Raw genomic sequence first — 22,905 nt, 5'->3', positions numbered from 1 at the left:
GGACAGCGATGTCGAGTGGAGAGGACAGAGGAGAGGGAAAGAGAAAGAAAAAAAATAAATGACCTTTCCGCCTGTGCACAGGGAAGATAACTGTTTAGAAATGCTGAGGTGGACACAAGGCATATCTTCCACCAATAGAGCATCTCGTGCTCGTCTGCCTCTCTGCAATTGCTTCTCTTTCCAAGACTGACTATTTTTCACACTATTAGATTGTGTCACCCCATTTCTCTGTATTTTGGTCTAAATAAGGAGAAAATTATGCGGGGCAGTTTTTATTAAGAGTCGTCAGCATGAATCGCCATCTCAAGCTTAGCTCTGGACTTTCTATGTCATGTTTGCTTAGGGTTTCTTTAGCTACTCCTAACTTGGTTCACTCCCCACCAAATCTTATTTGTAAAAACGAAGCAATATACTATATGACGAGGCAATACTACTGTTCTTACGATATATCTTTCTCAGGCTTGCTAAAATGTGTTTTTACATACAGAAAGAAGGGGTTAATAAATTAGACATGTTTTTGCTGTTTGGAAAATGGAAAGGAGGGTGAATAAGAGTTTATTGCTCGGAACAGGGATGACCCTATCTGGGTTTACTTCTCTTTGTCTTTTATTCTGGCACTAAGACCCAAGTTGAGAGTCACTGGACACCTGTCAGCTGTTGCATTTACAATATGTGGTCTGTGCAGACTTTAGTGTATCCTTCGCATGCAAAATATGTGATCAACACGTCCCTATTGTGCAGTATTTCAATTTTTTAGCTAAACTGTACATATCAATCATGTAAGTACACCAAGGGATTTTGTCACCAATTGTGAGTCTAAAAGTAGACTTGTTCGTTTGTGATTGACAGTCAGAAAACTGCTTTTCTAGTGGCAGGCACATCTGTTTTTCCATATCTGGAGGATTTGCTACATTTAGTAACTGGAGTGTGCAGAGCTGAGGCCTTATGGGTGACGTTTATGACGGCAAGGTTGCTTCTTTTGTCGAACCCATGTTTCCATTGCCACCTCCTTTTTGCCGTATGAAAACAGCACATGCTTTATGAAGCATCATCTTTACTGTAATGGCTAACATGCCTGGTGCTTCTCCTTAGTTGTTGTCTGTCAGCCCATCTCGTTCCAGTGGGTGTGATTTTCACAGATCGTGGTTCCTTCCCCATGCTCGAAAAAAAAGTATCTACTGCTATTGATGCGTTTCCTCATGCCAAGATTATGTGCGAAAATCTCTTCTGCCCGTGCCAGTGTGTGTTTGCCTCTGTAGACGCAGACTGGAATTGAGCCCAAACGCCAGTGTCAACGGCGTCGTCTCGTCATAGCGGATGGGGTACACGACTGCTGAGCAATATGCGAGGTAGTGTTTTCCCAACAAATAAATTGAGGTGGCGCAAATAAAATGACTCGATAAGACGTCAGCCGTCTTTGCAAATTCCGTCGTCCAATAAGTGATTCCTTTTCCGTCTCTTCTTATATTTCCTGTGTCCCCCGATACTTTGCATCTACCCCCCTTTTGCCTTTCTATCCCACCCCCTTCTGGCAAATGCTCTGTTTGCCAGACGAACGGGAAGAACACACACATCTACACATCCATTCACACAAAACCGAGAGGCAGAAATAAAGAAGGCCTTATCTCTCCTACCAGAGACACTTTGTTCACGCGATTGCATGCTGATGAATAATATATGCGCTCACACACACACACACACATACACACACATACACATACCCCACGAGTTGCACTCTTCGATCGCTGATGATGCTGACACGGGCCCCTTATGTGGTCTTGTGTGTATTACTGTATGCGTGAGCACTGCAGACTCTTGTCACTGTAGAAGGATGAGGACTCTCTAGGGAGATGCTGATGAATGGGAGTGTTGTCACCAGTCAGTTCCAGCTGCATTAATGCTGCATGCTCTGATATTTTTTTATGTATTTTTCAGATGGGAACAAGAATGGAATGGGAAATTGACAAATAATTTTAAAAAAACGAACTCTGTGTGACATGACATTCTTTTTGTGACAACTCCCCGTTGACAGCACACTTTCAAAACTGTCGTGGTTATGTTTGATGGATAGCACCATGTTTTTATCGTTCTATATTTATGTTTGAGGTGGCTAGACTTTTTCGGATGGAGTTTGTATCCTGAATTTTCAAAAAGGCACGGATTCAAAACAGTTAAAACTCATAAGTCCAAGCTAGAAAAGCTTTCTCTTTAAGGGAGGGGCATCTGTCACTATATAGTGTTTATTAATTATTCATGCATAATCCTACTGCAGCCCTAATATGTATTTATTTATTTTATTACTTAATACGACGCTGTAGCAGACCTGGAAAATGACTTGTCAGATTTAATATTGGTTTTATTTTGTCTAAAAAAAGCTTTGTGGCACTTTAAATCTCTTCACTGCACTATTTGATGTTGAAATAAGGATTAAAAATGGTAGTGTTGACTTGGATTTTTTTGATTTATCCAATTAATTGGCATTGGAAACAAGCTTGATAAGGAAGTGGATTTGTACTCTGTCGGCATTGACATTTTGTATTTGACTTTTATATTCATCCTCTTATCAGCAATTTCTACACAATTTGCATATAGAATAATGCAAGTGAAAGTCTTAATTTGAATCAAAATTGATTCATATTTTCGCCCTTTACTTATCATACTGCTATTTTTTTTCCCTCTCATATCCTAGGAAGACATTTCAGCTTTACCGTGTCATCCTCTGAATTATTCGAGCGGGATCTTGCCAAGCGGCCACAAACATACTCAGCACTTTGATCGGTTATTATTCTAAATTAAGTAAGTGTGAGACATAAACAAGTCCAATATAAATGTTGCCTTCGCCTTTGGCTAAGATTTTAATCTATGGCAACTTTATATTCATATATTCATTCATCTTTACAAAGCCACTTTTCCTTGTAAGAATCGGGGGTATTAAACCCGAACTCTAACAACTGTAAGGCAGACATGCTAACCACTCCTCCACCGTGACGCCAACTTTATATTGTCAACTTTAAAACGGAGCTCTTATTGTTCCGTTTTGTGAGTTCTTTGTTCCTGTTTTGAAAATTATACATTCACGTAGAAGACTTTGCTGATGTCATTTAATTTTTGCTGACTTGATATTTACAGTCTGTTAACATTCCTGTTGGGACATTGTTTTGACATTGAAATCCTATGAAGCAATGCTTATTTTTCAGCAGTATTTTCTTTATTAGCATCAAGATAAAGGCTTTTACAGGGAAAAAGTACATTCTGAGTGTACCCTATTTTCTTTGTGGGTGTTTAGTTTTATAGTCAACTGGAGTGTAATGCATGGTTATGTTATGATCAGGGAATGCCATAGCCTGAGGTTTTTTTTGTGTGTTTTTGTGGTTTGACCTAAATCCAATCCTCTGGAAATGAGGTCAGAGTGCCCGATTGTCATGGAGGTGATCGGATCAGGACATCTGCACCTGGGACCGTTGCCCAAAAATTGAATGACGACCCATCCACGATTATAGCAGACATCTGATCGAAAATCCCATGCAGGAAAAGTAGGATTGAGAATGAATGGCTGTTTAGTTATGTCCATAACACGCAAAACTGCACCTGAGCACTTGCTATGTGCTTTGTTCATTTAGCGAATTGTCTGCCGTAGTAGTTAGCGGGGGGTGTCTCCTGCGGGCTTTTCGGTGTGTGAACAATGTGTCGTGGGGGGGGGGGAAATGCTGTCACAGCAGTCGCTAAATTTGCCAACAGACACATTTGGGATTGGGATTGTGCATTTAATTCAATCCAGCAGTGTGGCGTTACATTTGTCGTGTGTCTGATATTGCAAATCCCCAGAACTCAGTGCTGGGTTTTTTCTCCTCGACAGCTTTTAAGAGGAATATTGGCCCCACTGGCTTATCTTCTACAAGACAAGAATAGCGTATCGTACTTTAGAGATGCAGAACTTGTCTTCCTATGACTGTGTAGTGCTAGTAGGTGGACATCTTGCCATAATTCTTATTTAAATTTTTTAATCCTCAGTTAGTAGCAGTCTTGATGTGTCAACACAATTGCCTTTTTCTCATAGACATAAAGGCTATGATGAGTACGTAAGATCTAGTATATTATTGGGTTCAGCTCTATAGTTTTGCTAAACAAGTGTACATGTTTATTTATAAATGCACTTTGGGGCATTTGAGACTTTTTGATTTGATGGCAGCAGATCTGAAAAATCAGCAACTTTGGCCGAGTCATGTAAGACATCCACAATGAGAGGGAAGGGTCTTTGCTTTTTTTTTAGGAGTTTTTCGAAGTAATTATCCATTCCTCATGGCAAAAGCATTAATATTAAATTGAGATTCCTGTTTGCCCTCCGGCAAAATGTTTTTCTGTCGCTAAATGCTTTTTAGTTTGACTGTTTTTATTTGGGGGGAGAAACCCCAAATGGCTTAATTTTATATAAAGAGCAGTCTTCATTGAGTCCACTGTTGAGTTCTACAATTCGGTTGCAATGACTGATTGAGCCTCCATAGCAGCTCATGTTTTGAATTCCAATGACAAGGCCAAGATGTTCATTTAAAAGCTTAGTCGTTCATTTTGACACGGATTTATCACTCTAATTACAGCGAGGTCAAACACGAACATACCCCTGACGAGCCGTCACCTCCACGTACGTCTCCCGCGATCTAAATGGGAATCTGACTAGAGGTTAGCGTCTCGCCATGCAGAGCGGCCTGGCAAACACAACACCTGACAGGCCAATGAATGCCGACGTAAATGGATGGGATTTAATACGCGGCGCCGAGGGAGCGAACGGAACAATGTTTACCAGTGTGGTCAGGGCTCAATCGTGTTTAGATTGGTCTCGCCATTCCGCACAGGACCATTTGTCTTCTAATTGCTGTGATTTAATTAGACGCTTTCGTTATCAAACCATTGTGCCAAGAGTTTGATTTAGCTTCCGTCTCGGATTGTTTCGAATGAGACGAGAGCCGCACTTGAAAATCCAAACATGGAAGTGGCTTGTGGGCCCAAAGCCAGATTGGGTCCTCTCTTAGTGCCATTCCTCTACAAGCGTGTGATGAATGCCCACGTATGTTTAGTTCCTTCATTAAAAAGCTGTAAAACACTTGTGCTGGATGATGGGCGGATGGTACAGCTTTAATTATTCCTCTAAAAGGGCTTGATTTTGATTTGACGGCTGTCTCCAGGGCTATTATTTCAGTCACAATAAAGTATGTAATCCTAAAAACCAAATATTTTTGGTCAACCACGTCTGCCAATATGATGGTTTATTGGGATTTTGGTATTCTAGCGGGGTCTTTACAGGACAGAACGGTCCAGTGAATTTTCTTCCATCGCCTCAGTCAGAGTGGCTTTTCCAAATAAGCCTACTCAAAGTCATTTGGTCGCTCTGCCATTTGAGGTTATTCCTTCTCAGCTCCCACATACAGTCGACTTAATAACGGACTCACCCTTCCACTATCTCAATCCGCCCTCCCAATAGACTACCGAGCGAGGAAAAGGGTGAATGCGATGGAGGAAGTAAACAGAATACCAAAGTCCTGCGATGTGTGACTAGTGTGAGTACTGGCAAAAATCGTCCTTTGTCTACATGGGATAATCACACTAATGACCTGAGCCTACTCATTAATTGACAGTGCTGTACCTTTTTGCTACATGAGGGATGTACAACACTTTGTGCCCGTGAAAGCTTCCCATTCCTTTGGGATAAAAGATTAGAGGGGTTTTGAGGATGTTGTGTGTTAGGGGAACGTTAATGGAAGTGCCCTTAAAGGCTTGCTGCTCGTAATACATCGTTGTAACTGTCCTCATCTTGTCAATGCCTTGTTTTCACAGTCGTTTTTATAGCCAAAACAAGATTGGCGTACTCTTAAGTTAAAGTAAACTAATAATTGACTATACTTCATTGTTTTTCACCAATTCATGACTCCACAACTACAGGACTTAACACTGTGAAAACCTATTTAAAAAAGTATTGTTTAATAGTGACACGTTTCTGTGTTTTCAATTGATCTTGAGCTTTTATTAGTCATAATATAGGCTGAGTAATGATTGAAAGCATATGGGATACAAACATATTTTGATATGAATGTCAAAGTCAATCAGGATTTTTATGTCTACATGTTTTTGCTTAAGGGATATTGCACTTATGGTTCTATCACACTTGAAATAACCCCGCGTTAATACGAGTTGATGGAGTGTACTTAGTATTTAGTGTATTTACCATCCCCAAAGCACTTAAGGTTAACACCATTTCTACACATTGTAGATGTCTGATTTCAATTTCACTTGCAGATCACACAAAAAAATCAAAAAAGTGAGCAAACGACAGCCAATAATAGAAGACAATCTGTTGTGCACGTTCCAGTTTCGTTTTTCAAAATGAAGTGCTTATTTCCTACTTGTTGAGGCTTGTCAGGAAGACCATCGTAAAAAGTGGATGTGAGTGATGGTGAAGTAGCCAGTGCCAGTGTACCATTAGCCAACCGCAAGTGCTGAGCACTCAGCAAAAACGGCCAGCGTTAACCTTCTCATCCCTTTGCCGCCTCTCATCTCACATCCTTCTCAGCCCTTTTCAACTCACTTTGCCGGGGAGTCATTTTGCTCTTTCATGTTGCTTTTGGTCTCACAACCTCACAAGACTTTCTCTCATAACATAGTCATTATTTTCTTTCACGTAGTTTCTCACTCGGATGGCTAAATGGGTTCAGGTGTTTATCGTTTTTTTTTTTTTAGAATTTTTTGCCCTGGCGTAACAAAAGAATCCAATCTTTTTTTTTTGCTGTTTACAAAAATGTTGCATTAATTCAAAAGATAGCTGTTTTCATCTCATCACAATTTGTGGCTCTTTGTCTGACAAATTGGGCTTCTAAAATGTGTCCAATTTCACAAACTAAAGTGACATTTAATTGCCTCGGGTAAAAGTTTTTTGACCTGACAATATGAAAAAAAAATCTTTTATTTTGTAACGGGATGAACAATTCTCTCTTTAAATGTTATGATTATTTTATGTTTACATGCCCACCACATTACTAATGATATATTGATTTATACCCAGCACATTATTTTGACTAGACATCCAAATCAGTGCCCTTTTCAAGAGTTAGTTCAAACCTATAGAAATCCCTATTTGCAATCGTAAAGGTGCTTCATGCATTACACTTTTTGCCCAATTTTCAGCTTTGAAAAAGACTGTTTTCTGAGTACTGTTTTGTTTGCACATCTTGGACATTAGTTTGCATTGCAGTGTCTCAAAGTTGCTTTTTTTGCTACATCAGCCTTTTTCGGAGGAATATGATTGAGTGCATTGACTAGAAACGTTACCTATCAGGCTGTGTTTTTCATTTTTTGCCCTTGCCAGGTTTTTGTTAGCCTCTTGGTACTTGAACCCGCCCCAATCCCAATCGTCCTCTTTGCATAGGAAACATGAAAAGACCCAACCCCTGGGTAAGTGTGTTTTTTTTCCCCACCACTAAAGAAATAATCTTCAGAATACACATTCTCAGAAATAGGTTTACGCTATCTTTTAGTCCCCTTGAGGCTGACCCGTGTTCTCCATTTCTCTTTCTCCTCATTTAATTGGACTCGGGGAGACTCTGCAATGCATGACAATTACTCATAGTGGTGAATGGGGGTGGTCTTAAAAAATGGGAATTTATTTCAACTTTGCCTGTTTAAGCAGACTGCAGACATTTGGTGTGACTTGTTGAAGGTACAGCATCTACGTGCAAACATATGGCACACTTTTAGTGTGTTATGTTTGTGTTTGTGAGGACCATCTGTCACTTAAGAGTCTGTTCGCCGGCGTGTGAACGCAACATCTTCTTGTAAGAAACATAGAACACAATTCAGGGTAAAACTGCAGATACCAAGCATGAAAAACCTTGCTATATTTTTATTTGAGGGAGTGTTTTAAAAAGTCAAACTAATTAATTTTCAAACTGAGAGCAAAATCAATGCGACTGCGAGTTATTCGGCTGACAAGCTTTTCCAAAGCCTTTTATTTCAGTACCTTGATAGCAAAAAATAAAATTGCTTTGCAGTTTGTTTTTAGGGTGAGACAGACTGGTTTTTGATGAATGTAGAATTCAAAGTTTACTTTGTTTTGGGCCTGAAGTTTACTAAGTTGAAGCTCCTAAACTTTTGAGGTTAAGAAAAATACAAACCATTTCAATGACCAGCATTAAAACTGTATTTTCCACACTATGGCTTTTAGTTGCGCTTTTAGAGGCCATAGATTGCTAATCATAAACTAGATCCATGCCATTTTCTGTATATTGTAGCTTCAAATTCCTCAGAACTCATTTAGTATGGTTACAGTCAATGTTTTCAACAATCTGTTTTTACATTCTGATTTCATACCCATGTTTATCTAGTGTATTTTGATACCAAATCGGTTGATATGTATTGCACAAGAGGCGTTTGCATTTTCCTTTTTTCTCTTCCTGGCTTTCGAAGCACATTCCAAAAAAAAGCCCCCCTTGTCATTTTCGGTCAGTTCCCCGAAACATTAGTCCATTAAGGCGTCCAAAGTCAGAGGCACTTGTCATAACACATTAGGTCATTCACCTAACAGACAAATAAATGTATTCAAAACAAAGTGCAAAAAAACTTCCCTAAATGACAACCAGATGCATGCAATGAAAGGAGATACATATAAAAGGGGTTTTCCCTGCTTCTGTGAGACTGTCAACCCGATAACAGTCGGACTTGGCTGCTCATTCATGCAAAGTCTTTCAATCTTCCCTCAACCAAGTAGTTGTCATACCAAAGTACACGACATGTCCGTTTGCGTTTAGTGTCTCCTGTCAGTCTTTTAACTTGACATGTATTTGCATACTTATTTGTTGCCGTTAGAGCTATTTCCATGCGTTAGCCCCAGGTGACAACATAGCTAACGTTTCGCTCAAACATGAAATCTCATAAGCAGACATTCTATCGGCCACTATTGTAGGACTGAATGCGAAATGTAAGCGCCAAAGGTCGCGCTTGAGAAAATCACTGCTCCTATACCTTTTGCATTATATCACATTTTATGATGTGTCGCTTGCACATGCTGAACAAAGACTTTGTGTGTGAGCACCAGCCCATAAAAGCCCGAAAATCCATCCCCATTTGGTGTGGTGGTAAAGGAATATTGTACCTGGCTCAGTAAGTAAATGAAGCTGGTGCTTGTAAACTTTGACGCAAAGTCAATTCTGGTGAATGACTGCTACAAACTTTTGTTACAAAGTTGTTGATGTTGTCTCGGAAGCACTTGTATCCCATAACTCGTGCTCTGGTGTCGTCCACTCGGAGAGAAATGGTCTCCACGTTAAAGGAGACACCACACTGTCGCTCCTTCTAGATTAATGTGCGACACTGGGAGGATTTATAAGACAGTAGTTTGAACTTCCTGCTGTCACAGTCAGTGGCGCATTATATTTAGAGGTCCTATCTGTAAGACCTTCTGCTGCAGTTGAAAAGGTTAAACCGCCGTTACATACACTTTTCTGACTCTCTCATCCTTACGCTTGTCCAAATAGGCTTTTGATTCTTTCAAGAACACATGTTTTTTTGGACTGGGAGTCTGGGTTGCCTTTCCCTTCTTCATTTGTATCCTGCATTCTTACTTGTTGAGTGTGTTTGTTTACAGTCTTTGTCCAGCTTATCCTTTTTATACCCTCATCCGGCCGGCATCCTTCCGCCTTCTGTCCATCTGTCTGACAATTTCTTCAGGAGGTGTGTTGGGCCTGATGTGTAATAGCCAATGTGCTAGGCAGGCACGGGAAGAGTAGTAGTAGTATTACCTAAAACCCAGAAATTTCTATGTACGTTCTTGAAAAATGGCACTGTAATAAAGGTGGGTTTATGTGCAGGATATCCATATGTGCAGTGCAGTATATCAGACATGAAGGGATTTGCTACTGTATCCTGCTAGATGTTGTGTTGCTATGAGATCAGATCCCATCAATAAATGGACCGTGCCATTTGCGGAGATGCAGCAAGTCTATAATCCTTCTCAGAATTATTCTGGATTAGACCGTGTTTCTGGTTCCCCGACTGTTTTTATGTCTGCTTACAGATGTGCATTTTCTTGTCTGTTACATGTTAGGAATGCGCTCGTCAGCTACATCGTATAGCGTGGAGAATTCCACTAAGGGGAAAAAGCTTTGAACATTGATAAGAAAACCATAAAAGAAACTCGTGAGTACACTCTGTTGACATTAGGAATGCCAGAAACTATTCTTTTTATAGGGAATCAATGGACTTCTTTTTAAAGACAAGATTATGTAAATTTTGTGGCCTCCGTGAACCAAAATGGGATTCCACCTATTTGAAGGAGTGCTATGTGTCATTCTTTTATAACATTTGAAAATGCGAGCACATGACAACACGGAAATTCAAGGAATGTCCAACCCACGGTTTCTATCTCCCGCCTTCAACCTCCAGTTTCTTATTAATGGACGACACTTCCCCTGAGAGACACCGTGGTATGAATGGGTAGGAAGAGTGTGCAAGAGAGAGAGAAACCATGATGACCAGACAGACAATCCTGACAGATGGGGGGTGGGAAATCTATAATATGAGGAGGGTTGATCGCACACGAGTAGAAAAACAATAAGGGCAAGAAGGGCGGAAGAAAGCGCTTGTATTCTTGCATCATTCAAGTGTAAGAGAGAGAAAACATGTACACAACAAATTGAAGAAGAAGAAGAAAAAACACGTGAGAGAACTGCTATTCTCTCAATGTTGCCTTTCTGCCACTGTCATTGTCATTCCCGTCACGCTGCTTCATGACTGTTTCATGACCTTCTCAATTCCCAAACCTCCTGAGTGAATAACTGTTCACAAGCAGGAGACTGGCAAAGCAATCTGGAAAAAGCCTGATTCTTCATTGGTTGCTTTTCATTACAAAATAGATGCCAATCAACCCTTAAAAAACAATCAAATGCTTTTGCCGTTACAGAAAGGATTTACTTCAAGGAATAGCCCAGGGATATCTGGAGGATGAATCATTGATATCGCCAGTGCTATTGACACGCTACGTTCTGCCTCAGTGGTGAGCATTCATTAGATTCCCAGAAAAGTTGTCTTGAATTAGTTTCTCCTTGTTGTTGCTGTTGCTTTGTACAAAGATGGTTTAATCTCTGGCCTTCCTGACTCTTGTTAACGGGCGTAATGAGAGGAATGCAGAGCTACCCCGTGAAGGCGCGTACTTGGGCAAATATTTCTCCTTCTGGACAGTGAACACAGCCTGTTCTTTCCTCACTAGCTTTTGTAGCACATGGTTTTGTGAAGCTCACGCACTGATGCACCACTACCGTTGGTTCGGCCTATCTTTCTCGCCATCTCTTGTCCTCCAGATGGGCAGTGACCTAGAATAGGCTCTTGTTACTTGTCTCTTTTAACCCCTTTTAAATAATTGGAAAAAGAAAGTGCTACAGGAAGAGAACATTTTGGAAGGGGGGCAGAAAAACTGATTCTGCATCATTAAGGTCGCTTCTCTATTCTGTGTTTATATTTTGAAGGTAGTCAGCTGAGGGAAGGTACTTTGAGACTGGTGAAAACACTTGTAAACAACTTCCAATTATGCTCTGCTTTTAACGGAGCAGAATCGTCCAGAATGTGCGGTGAGCATCTGCGTAATAAAGTATGACTTGAATTATCCTGCCGTTTTCATTTTTATAACTTGCGCTTTTCTCAAGAAGGGCCTCAGGTTTATTTTTACACCTTTTTCCAGAAGTTAAATGCCTTCAAATTCCCAATTATTTACACTAGTATATCCATAAAACAATTTATTATCCTATTTGTTTCTTCTTTTGCTAGTACAATAATATAATATTGTATAATGTATATGTAATATGTATTTGAAGGAGACTGAATGTCTTTTTCGCGTCATTTCAGGAGGAGGAATCAATCCAATCCAAAATCCCCCCCTTTTTTTTATCAGAATTCCATTTAAAGCCTGGCCCCTTAGTCTTAAATTGTCATGCTTTCCTCATCCCAGCTTTACCACCACACCCTGCCCCTTCTTTCCTGAGGGGATTCCAGTGTGGAGCTCACATGGCTCAGGCCACTGACCTCTATCCCCTTCCCCTCTCAACCATTCTTCTCCATACCCCCATTCTCTCTGTGTGCGCTAACTTCCTAACCTCGACCTCCTCCTCCCTCCCTCCCTCCCCCAAAGAGAAGCTTCCATTCCTTCCTGCTCTTCTTCCACCTCATCCTCTCTCAGTTTACCACTTTTTTTTAAGATGAAGAAAAATGGACCAGCACATGCTTTAACTTATCTCGGTCTCTCAACACTCTGCCCTGACACAGCGGTATGTGTCTGGACATGTGTGCCAGACTCAATCTCAATCGACCAATGAACTAATCTCAAAAATTAGTTCCGTTCAGCCATAGGTGTCTTTTAAAAGTCAACCTAAACAAAAGCAAGTCTTCTCTCAGCAGTTTTACTGCCAGTTCTGTCAGTTTGTCTTAATCATTGTGAAGTCTGTCTCACAGACCGTTTATTTACACCCTATCTGATGTCAGATATCACCAAACAATAAAACTGCACTTTGAGTTGACTTGGTTTTGTAAAAATGAAACATCGTACGCTCAAATCCAAGTCTTAACTATTCGTCAGTTCTTAGGAATTCCAGAAGTGACTAAGTCGATTATATCGTAAACATCTGATCTGTGAATTATTACAAAAGGACAGCAACTGATTTATCTTTTTGTCAACATGCCGGTACATGTTTGTTAAAGCCAATATATATTATAGGTTAGTTGTCTAATGCAGTTTAAAAGTAGGACTTCTCCCTGTCTATTTGTCACCCCATTCAGTTTTTGTAAGTATACCATAAACGTTCTTTCGTTTAACATATCTAGAGGGTGAAGCTTGTCTTACTTTTCAATTGATTTTATGTACTTTTATCCCAGGTCTCAAAAGGCTAAACTACTCGTACAATATAATATATCATGTCTTACATTATCTATAAACATGCTGCAATTTATAATGTCAAAGTAGAACATGTATCTGTTCATTCTAACAAGAATAATGCTTATTCCTATAATCGTTTGATAAATATTTTATTCATCTTAAACCTGGCAAAACATCGCAAATCAGGACATTCTTTTTCATAATGAGTCCCTTTTTGTCTCGTATGCGGCAAAAGCACAGCAGGGAATATTTTTCCTTTGTTATTGATATTGACAGTCTTCTAGGAATTATGAAATCCAAGTTCTAAAGGCCTCTGCTGTAACTGTCAGCTTTGAACTTTGATTAAGCAAATTCCTCTCCGCTTTATAAAATCGAACACGTTTTATATGCCAAGTTTGACACATGGCAGTTTCTGTGGTTGTTTTATGCAGATGATTGCACTGTATTGTTTTAATATATAGTCTATATACTTGTTTTGAAAGAAAGCATGCCAGTTCCGTTTCACCACTTAACCCTCCAGAACAGAGTTATGCTTTGAAGTTTGATGTTTTCAAAAGATGAATGCATAACCGCAAAGTCCCCACAACAAAAATTCAAGCTTGATTTCGCTTTACTGTTTTTGTTTTAAACAGGTGATTCGTGCTGCATAATAATGTTTGTTTTAATGTCTACGTTTTGACAAAGATACGAGTCGTCGTTTCAGTGTTTCAAGCGGGAGAGGAATTACTTTCCTTACAAATTGTAGCAAACCACAAGGTTCGTTTCATCAAAACCTAACTTTGTTTCGATCATGTCACATGACATAATGCATTATAGACCCTCCACCCAAACAAAACAAGTCCAAATTGTTTATTTACTCTCGTATATTTACATTCAAATGAATGTGAAAACATTTTGTCTCACTGTTAGTTGATGTTTGTTTTTTAAAGTAAAATATAAAAACATGTTTTTCATTTTCAAACACTGTCAGTCGGCAAACTGATTTTTTTGGCCTTTCAAATGCAGATGGCTTTCCCTAGTTGGGCAATTAGTAGCTGAGACCACATGTATGCTTTCATCTATTTGTTATGTATGTCTTTCATTTGGGCTGATGGGAGTTTGGTGCTAATTTTCACTGATGTGCTTGTGTGTCATATCAGTGAAAATGTAGTCTTAATAATAATAATGTTAATGATTCCTCTGGAATTGAACAGCCCATACGACCTTTTTTGCGCAATACGACAACCATTATTGGTGGTTTGATAACCCCAAAATATTAAGGCTTAACAATAACAGTGTTGCTTTTTCAGCTTCCATTCATGCAACCCTATTATTTGAGGTGCTGAATCATCTCCAGCCAAGAAAAAAAAAACGTATTAAGTGATGTGCTAGATTTTATCAGCTGTTAATGACCATATTCTTTGTAGGAAACCTTAGTCAAAGGAATGATTGGGTGACAAATAGAAAATGATTATCAGCACAGATGATTATAATTAAGATTCTAGCGTTGGTAATTCTAGAAAAACGGCTTGTCAATATCATTCTATATTCATCTAAATTTCTCACTTACACTTCTCTTTGTCTCTCTTTCAGGGTGAAATCAGAGTGTAGTAAATCCTCTTGCATGGGATCCCCGTGTCCTTGGCAGCCTCCTTCTCTCGCTAGAGTTTGAGGCAAGCATGACAGGATGAGCTTCTGCCAGCGATGATGATGGCCAAAAAGCAAGATGCGCGGGCTCCCACCTATAACCTGGTCGTGGTTGGGCTGTCTGGTACGGAGAAAGATAAGGGCCAATGTGGAGTGGGAAAGTCCTGCTTATGCAACCGCTTCGTCCGGCCAAGTGCGGATGACTTCTACCTGGACCACACCTCGGTTCTCAGCACCAGTGACTTTGGCGGTCGTGTCGTAAACAATGACCACTTCCTCTTCTGGGGAGAGTCCGGGCGGACGGTGGAGGAAGGGCCGGAGTGCCGTATGAACGTGGTGGAGCAGACGGAATTTATCGATGACCAGACATTCCAGCCACATCGTAGCACGGCACTGCAACCGTACATCAAGAGGGCTGCCTCCACCAAGTTGGCTTCGGCTGAGAAGCTGATGTACTTTTGCACAGACCAGTTGGGGCTAGAGCAAGACTTTGAGCAGAAACAGATGCCTGAGGGCAAGATCATGGTAGATGGATTTTTACTCTGTGTGGATGTAAGCCGGGGCATGAACCGCAGCTTTGAGGATCAGATGAAGTTTGTTACAAATCTGTACAACCAACTTGGCAAGACTAAGAAACCCGTGGTCCTGGTTCTCACCAAATGCGACGAAGGAGTCGAACGCTACATTAAAGACTCGCACAGCTTTGCCCTAGCAAAGAAAAACCTCCAGGTGGTGGAAACATCCGCACGCTCCAATGTAAATGTTGACCTAGCCTTTCTGACACTTGTACAACTCATTGACAAAAGTCGAGGAAAGCCTAAAATCATCCTTTACTTTGAGGCGCTGAAACAGCAGAGTCAACAGATTGCCTCAGCCAAGGACCGCTACGAATGGCTTGTCAATCGAATTGTGAAGAGCCACAACGAGCTGTGGCCGGCTGTCAGTCGCCGGATGCAGACGGCCCAAGAGTACAAAGAGTACGTCTTCCTCGAGGGAACGGCTAAAGCAAAGAAACTCTTTCAACAACACGTGCACAGACTCAAGCAAGATCACATTGAGAAACGTAGGAAAGCCTATCTAAGTACTCTCCCACAGGCCTTGTCTATACTATTACCACAGCTGGATGAGATAGACCACTTGAGCTGGTCTGGCGTTCAGAAAGTCTTAGAAACCAAAAGAGATTTTTCCCATTGGTTCGTGGTCTTAGATGACACACCGTGGGAGACCACACCGCACATAGACAACATGGAAGATGATCGCATACCGCAGGACCTCCTGGAAACTCGCACGGCTGAGGATATCTACGAGACCCACCTGAAGCAGCTCAGGAATGACCGAAAACGGGCTGAAATCAGGTGGGAGTTTAAGGAGAGGCTGAGTGTCTCTCCATTCATTTCTCCAGGGAAGCCGTGGGAGGAAGCACGTAGCTTCATCATGAATGAAGACTTTTACCAGTGGCTGGATGAAGCGGAATATTTGGATATCTACAATAAACATCAGAAGGAGATTATTGACAGAGCCAAAGAGGACTTCCAAGAATTGCTTCTTGAATACTCTGAGCTTTTTTATGAACTGGAGGTGGACGCAAAGCCAAGTAAAGAAAAAATGGGAGCAATCCAAGAACTGCTGGGGGATGAGCAAAGGTTTAAAGCCTTGCAAAAGTTGCAGGCAGAGAGAGACGCTTTGGTCTTGAAACATATACACTTTGTCTACCACCCCACAAAGGACACCTGCCCCAACAGCCCCCATTGTGTGGACTCTAAACTCGAGCAGATCCTTTCTTCTAGATTTCCCACTCGCTATGCCTCGCCCGACATTTCCAGATTAGAGGGAGGCAGAGCCGAAAGGATCAATCTGGTCATTCTTGGCAAAGACGGGCTGGCCAGAGAGATGGCCAATGAAATAAGGGCATTATGTACCAGTGACGATCGGTACGTGCTAGACGGGAAGATATATGAATTAGCCCTTCGACCCATAGAGGGCAATGTACGTCTGCCAGTTAATTCCTTCCACACGCCAACTTTTGCACCCCACGGCTGCCTTTGTTTGTACAACTCGAAGGAATCGCTCTCGTATATCGTGGAAAGTGTAGAAAGGCTTCGCGAATCAACCATAAGTCGAAGGGATAGGGAAAACATTTTAGCCCAAATTCCGCTTTTCCTACTGCTGGTGACAAAGCGTGGGGTGGGTTCCATAGGGGATATTGGAGGGGAAACGGCTCACACCCTGATCCAGCAAGGCCTGCATGTGGCCGCAAAGCAGCAGTGTCGTTACCTGGAACCAGCCTCTCCGGGCATGGGCTACGGGCGCAATTTCAACGAAAAGCATCTCAACCAGATGTTGCGAGGTCTCTTGGAATCCCGGAGAAGCCTACGTAGTAGCTCGCCACCCTTACCTCCTTCAATAGCTGCCTTCAGAGACTCTCAGTCGCAAGCCGTAGTAGAATCGGACCTCAAGATTGTTATGTGCCTCATGTGTGGAGACACCTATGATCTAGATCAGCTCCTCGCTCCTTTCCTGTTGCCCCAACATTGTCGCCCCACGAGCAGCATCCATTGTGGCACCTCCGTCCTGTTGGATCTGAGTATAGGTAGTCAGAGGCAGACTATCGAGCTGTCTTTCCTGTCCTTCCACTCGTCGTTCTCTCTCCGCAAGACCAAGTTAGTCCACGGATACATTGCGGTTTATTCCGCTCGTCGGAAAGCCTCTTTGGAAACCTTATGTGCTTTCCTGTGTGAGGTTCAAGACATCATTCCGGTCCAGTTGTTAGCAGTTGGGGAAAGCCAGATGGAGCTCTCGGACTCTGACTCCGCCAGGGAACAGGTCAGTCAAGGGGAGGAACTGGCTCATGAAATTGAGGCGAGGTTCAACACAATAATATGTGGGCACGGAGGAGTTGTTGGCGGACTTCATAAAATGGATCTTTTCCAATCGTTCCTCAAAGATATAGTGGAGAAGCGCACCATTATCGAAGCCACTCACATGTACGACAACGTGGCCGAAGCCTGCACCAATGAGAGCATCAGCCCCCGTTGTGGCTCTCCCAGTCCGGTTAACATTCTCATGGACTCGGAAGACGACATTGACCCTTCGCCACCTTACCCCACCTTTAGGGAAGATGGAGGTCTTGGTTCCCATCTGGTTAGCTTCAAGCTCCCAGATATGGATTCCAGTGATACATTTTCCGTCATTTCTGAGCTCAGTACGTTTGAGAGTAAGCTGAACAACAAGGTGCCTCCGCAAGTGAAACCCAAACCTGCTCGTAAGGTCAATCTCGGTCCTTACGTGGACCAGCAGGTTGGTACCAACAGACGCTCCATGCCGCAAGCCGTCACCTGGGCTCCGGGTAGCGATGGTGGCTACGATCCTTCGGATTACGCCGAGCCCATGGATGCTTTGAGCAAACCCCGACACGGAGAAGAGGAGTGCATCTATGCGGTCCCTCATGATAGCACGCAGGGCAAAATTATCACTATTCGCAACGCCAACAAAGGTCACTCCAACGGGAGTGCAGGTGGAAACGGCTCGGACAGCGAAGCCGATAGTAGCTCACTGGAGCGCAGAAGAAAATTGTCAGCCATTGGGATAAAGCCCAAGCTTTACAGGGATAGATCAAAACGACTTGGGAAGTTCAGCAATTATCGGACGTGCTTCTCCATAGGCAGCGACGATGAAATGGGCGGTCCTCCCAAGGCTAGCCAAGATGACGGAGGAAGCCAAAAGGACAATTCCATTGAAGAGAATGAAGATCCCAAAAGGAGGAATATCCTGAAGAGCCTGCGAAGAAATACGAAGGTCAGTATTCTTTTGGTTTTTGTGAGGTTAATTTAACTGTCAGGTCAATTTGGATAACATGCTGTGTTTGAGATCAAATACCTTCAATTACAGAAACAGAAAAGGTGAAACATTTTTTGATCTTGGCATTAATAATGCATTGTTGAGCAATTAATTGTGAGTAGCAGAGATTCAGATGTATATGTCTTGAAACTTTCTTGTATTTTTTATTACATGCATGAGCAGCTAAGCTATTTCATCTACTTCCGTAAAAAGTACTGCAAAGTTTTTTTAGGTGATGCACATTGATACAAGATATTCTTCACATGCATTTGTTGACGGCTAGAGTAGAAATATAATTAGTTTTTGGCTGAGAATCAGCACCTGCCTGCCTCCTTTGGAGGATAACTTATCACGGAAGTCGAAGACTAATTAGTGCAATATTTGCTTTCGGGCAGCCTTCCTCAGTGAAAACATGACAAGCTTGAGAAGATCCTCCTAAAAAACACGTTGGCAAGTTTGTCCCTGACCGCTCTGTGGGAGCCCCCCAAACAAGCTTATTAGCAGAGGCAAAATGAAAACTCAAGTCATTAAATTGCGATCACAGATAGAAGAAATGTATTGTTGTAATGTATTCAGTTCACAGTTGGACTTCAATACATGTTAAAAGAAACTATTTGAAACCCTCGCCATCTCGTTTATATACTGATTAGTGCAATGAAACCAAGATGACATGTTGACTATTTATCTGCAAACATTTATGTAGTTCCCAAAATTACCATTTTTTTATTCGCATTAATTATATTTGGTATGATTCACCCGTCAAACTCATTTGTACATAAAAATAACTGAAAGATAGTCTTAGGTTTCAAGCCAACAGATGATAATAAAAAGAAAAGAAAAATGATGTTACCCTGCAGTGACAAGGATCTTCTTGGTGATTTAAAGTTGACTCCCCTAATTTTTGAGTGGTGTGTTTTTCATAGGTATCTGCCTCTTCACCCCCCCCCTCTCCCACCCCCGCGGTGACACTTTTGACCTTGAAATGTTTATCAGTCCTGGTATGCTGCTCATTCACTTGTACGGCTTGGTACAAGAAGACTCTTGTGTGTGTGTAGCTTGCACTTCTCTGATCATGAACAGCTTTTCACACAGTCATTGTGAGGTCGAAGGAGAGCCAATATGAAGTCTGTCTTTTATCACACAGTGGCCCTAAACATTTTTTCTTAGTAATTTGATTCATAATGTTAACCCAATGAGCACCAACAGTTTGCAAACTGAAAAGATAAGAGTACAAACTACACTATCATGGTATTGCCTAACTAACTGCCTGTGACCTAAATAAGCAAGGCTCCAGTAGAGTTGACCTTTCCCTTGAACCTCTGTGGCTGCAGGGTTTAAAATCAATACATAGAATTTTACAAATGATTATGTTTCAAACCATGCACCATTCGCACCATCATTTTTGCAATAATTAGCGACTCATTTTTAGTTTTAACGTCCACATTCAAGCCATTCATAGCTTTAGTGAAAAAGGTCTTATCTGGTTCCAACCTAGTGTTTCCACACTGCTGGCCTCACATAAAAAAAGACCCTTCATTTTCAATCTGCTCCAGTCTAAAATCCCCGTAGGGTAGCCAGCCGTCTGTGTGGGTGTTTTTGAGTTATCCGATCATCTTTGGAAGTCTACTTTGCTTTGACTTTCTAAGCAGTCAACACATTTTAGATCCACTGTGAGGCCGAGGGGACCGTCCACTCAAGAGTTGTGACGGCTGTCAACAAATAATTCAAACGGCTTTCCAATTTTTTGCATTTTAGCAACCTCCTCGGTCTCAATTTACCTGAGGATCTCGCAACCTATCCCATATTCCCTTTCCTCGCTCAGCTAGAGGCCGGAAACATCCCTCTCCCCTGGCTCCGTCGCCCTGCAGCTTTTTTTTTCATTGGTCTTGAGCCGGCAAGTGGAATGTTTTGAATTCCTCTGTCACCTAGTTCCACTCGAGTGTCCTCATGCAAGAAGTAGGAGAGTGGGAGATTAGACTAACGTAGACAACACAGTGCAGTGCGAGGATATTAAACTGAGCTGGGGAGAATTAAAGGGTATGATAACGCTGGCCTTTGACACATTGACGATTTGAACTTTCAAATAAATACCAAGATTGGTAGACATTGAAAAATCTTATTAAACTATTGGAGCATAATTTAAGTCTGTTATAATAGTGCCCGAATGTAAGACGACCACTGAACGACGGTGCAATTTTTTTTATTTTTATTTATTCAACTGCACATGTCAGGCTCTGTTGAACTTCTGTCCTAATGATTATTTTGTTGCTCTGTTTCTGCATGTAGCGGTTTCATTGTGCGCTACTGTGTGTAGAAGCGAGATGGTAAACCTTCAGTGTAGTGCAATATCGAGAGCTGAGGCCAGTCTGGGCTCCGTCTCCGTAATGAGCCCTCCTCCACCCACAATGTGTCAGGCCCGCTCTGTTGCTGCAGTCCATGTGAGCAGCCAACCATGCATCCCCGGCCCCACTGACTAGCCTGCCAGGTTATAGCCGTGGGGATCTGCCAGACTTACTGGAGATGCAGGCCTTTGGGGAGGGGGGCGCTTCAAAACACGGCCACCTAAAACCGTGATTGCACGGGTGTCAGAACGGGTCCTCAAGGGGCACAATGGGTGCAGGTTTGGGGGATATCTTTTCACTACTATAGCAAAACATGTTAAAAACCTAATCTTTTTTTACCCAATTCAGACCTCCCTACTTAAAAATGTTATTTGATTCAGAAGAAACCTCATTGATTAGTGTTGCTGTCGCTATGTACGCATAGTAAGATGAGTGAGTGAGGCTGTTTAGAAAGGAATTACAGTTTGTATTTTCAGTATTCAAAAAAAAAAGTATGGCGGCACCCTGGCGATATCGATCTAAATTATACGCAGATCAGGTTGAAAACAGGATTGAAGAACCGATTGCTTATCAGACAAGCTTTGAAGGAATGTGCGGGATGGCTGTCCATGCATTCCACTAAATACTCACAACCATAACACACGTAGCGTGTGAATGCACCTCATCCAAAGGGCCTTTTGTTAGCGTTGTCAATCAAGTAAGACAATAGCGCCAATGGTTTGTCCGGCAATGGCGTTTAAGCTATCAAGACCTGGACTCCAATTCCTCTAACCAATCTTCTCTTTAATTTCTTTTAGAAACAACGTGCCAAGCCGAGGCATTCCATCTCCAAACCTATCGAGAGCAACTACTTCGGAATGCCACTGGTTACCGCGGTAACTCTGGAGAGGCCCATCCCAGTCTTCATTGAGAAGTGCATCCGATTTATCGAAACCACAGGTAAGAAAACTGCATAATTGCACATCTTATCTTTTCAGTCATTTCAAGATCCTCTTTTAAATAATACATTCTTCAAATACTCTCTAGGCACCGCATATTTGTCAGTTAAAGTATAATCCAAGTTAATGGGGGGGGGGAAAGCATTTAACTCTGACATGTTAAAGCGTTTGTAAATATTTTTGGGATTGATTTTTTTTTATATTGTCTGTTGAAAAAGTCCAAACTGTTTTTGCATGAGTTCACAGAAAGCATTTCTGGTGCTTACTGACATTCCAGTACATTCCGCTTTTAATCTGTCTGCCGTTAAAGGCCTGTGAAAGCGTGGATTACTCAAGCCTTACAAAACATCCTTCGGAAGAGTGAAGGTAACTCTCTGGATAATGAGGCGTCGCATCACGTTAGGTCTGCCGTTGCCGTTTTCACACGTGTAATGAAGCACTTCCAAAAACTTCTGCCAGTGAAAAAAAAATTATTTGCGCACTCCACCTTGGGCGTTTTTCTTTGCTTTTTTTTCCATTGCAACTTTATTACCTCCAGTATTTGATTTGATTCACGTTCCCTTCCTTGTCCTTCACTGACTTGTTTCCGTAGCCCCGATTCGCTCCCCCCTCCCCCCGTCATTCTCTTTGAGTACTTTCGACCTGTCAGCTTTGATTTCCTTCATCTATTTCTTCACCCGTATTTCTTTATGGCGGCAGTATTATTACCTGCCTCCCTTTTCTTTGCTATCCGTGCATCTTTGGCTTCTCCTCTATTGCCTATCTCCATAAGTCAAAAATCAACACTCCGGTCATTAAAATCTGACTGCCTCTTTAAGCCCGAATAAAAACCCTCTCAAAAGCCACTTCAACAAGTATAATGTTCCAATCCAAAACCCATCTAATATAAATTTGATAACGAGTATCCACTAGACCAGCAGTTATCATTCTTAAAAGATTTAAACCAAGTACAAGTAAAGAATTAAAAGACTGACAGCACAGTTGAGCGTGGGTTTTCTCCGGGTGCTCCGGTTTCCTTCCACATTCCAAAAACATGATTGCACACTACATATTCTCCATAGCTATGAGTGTGTGTGCATGGTTGCTAGTCTGGTTGCGTGATGCGATTGGCCGTCAGCCCATTCAGTGTCCTCCGCCTACTGTCCTTCATAGTTGGCTGGGATAGGCTCCAGCGCCCCCGCGACGCTTGTGCAGTATAATTGTGGAAATTTGAGCCATATTAATCAATCACACTCTGTTCTGTGAAAATAAGGCCTAA

The 22,905-nt window shown here is 41.8% G+C and overlaps 1 protein-coding gene across 5 annotated transcripts in view; it reads left to right on the top strand.

Moving 5' to 3' along the window:
- The window catches only part of arhgap35a (Rho GTPase activating protein 35a), a 49,605-nt gene that overhangs the window by 12,894 nt on the left and 13,806 nt on the right, over window positions 1-22,905 (top strand). For 2 of the 5 annotated variants that reach the window (XM_077722813.1, XM_077722810.1), the window contains 3 exons: window positions 10,943-11,035; window positions 14,477-18,325; window positions 21,507-21,648. In XM_077722813.1, the coding sequence (XP_077578939.1) occupies window positions 14,588-18,325; window positions 21,507-21,648 (3,880 nt within the window). In that variant the 5' untranslated portion in view covers window positions 10,943-11,035; window positions 14,477-14,587. Of the gene's footprint in view, window positions 1-5,476; window positions 5,553-10,942; window positions 11,036-14,476; window positions 18,326-21,506; window positions 21,649-22,905 lie in introns of those variants that run through there. The other 3 variants (XM_077722812.1, XM_077722809.1, XM_077722811.1) reach the window with 2 other exon arrangements.

This window comes from Stigmatopora nigra, chromosome 8 (assembly GCF_051989575.1).
Source record: "Stigmatopora nigra isolate UIUO_SnigA chromosome 8, RoL_Snig_1.1, whole genome shotgun sequence".
Classification (NCBI taxonomy): domain Eukaryota; kingdom Metazoa; phylum Chordata; class Actinopteri; order Syngnathiformes; family Syngnathidae; genus Stigmatopora; species Stigmatopora nigra.
This window is presented reverse-complemented; position numbering and strand designations above follow the sequence as displayed.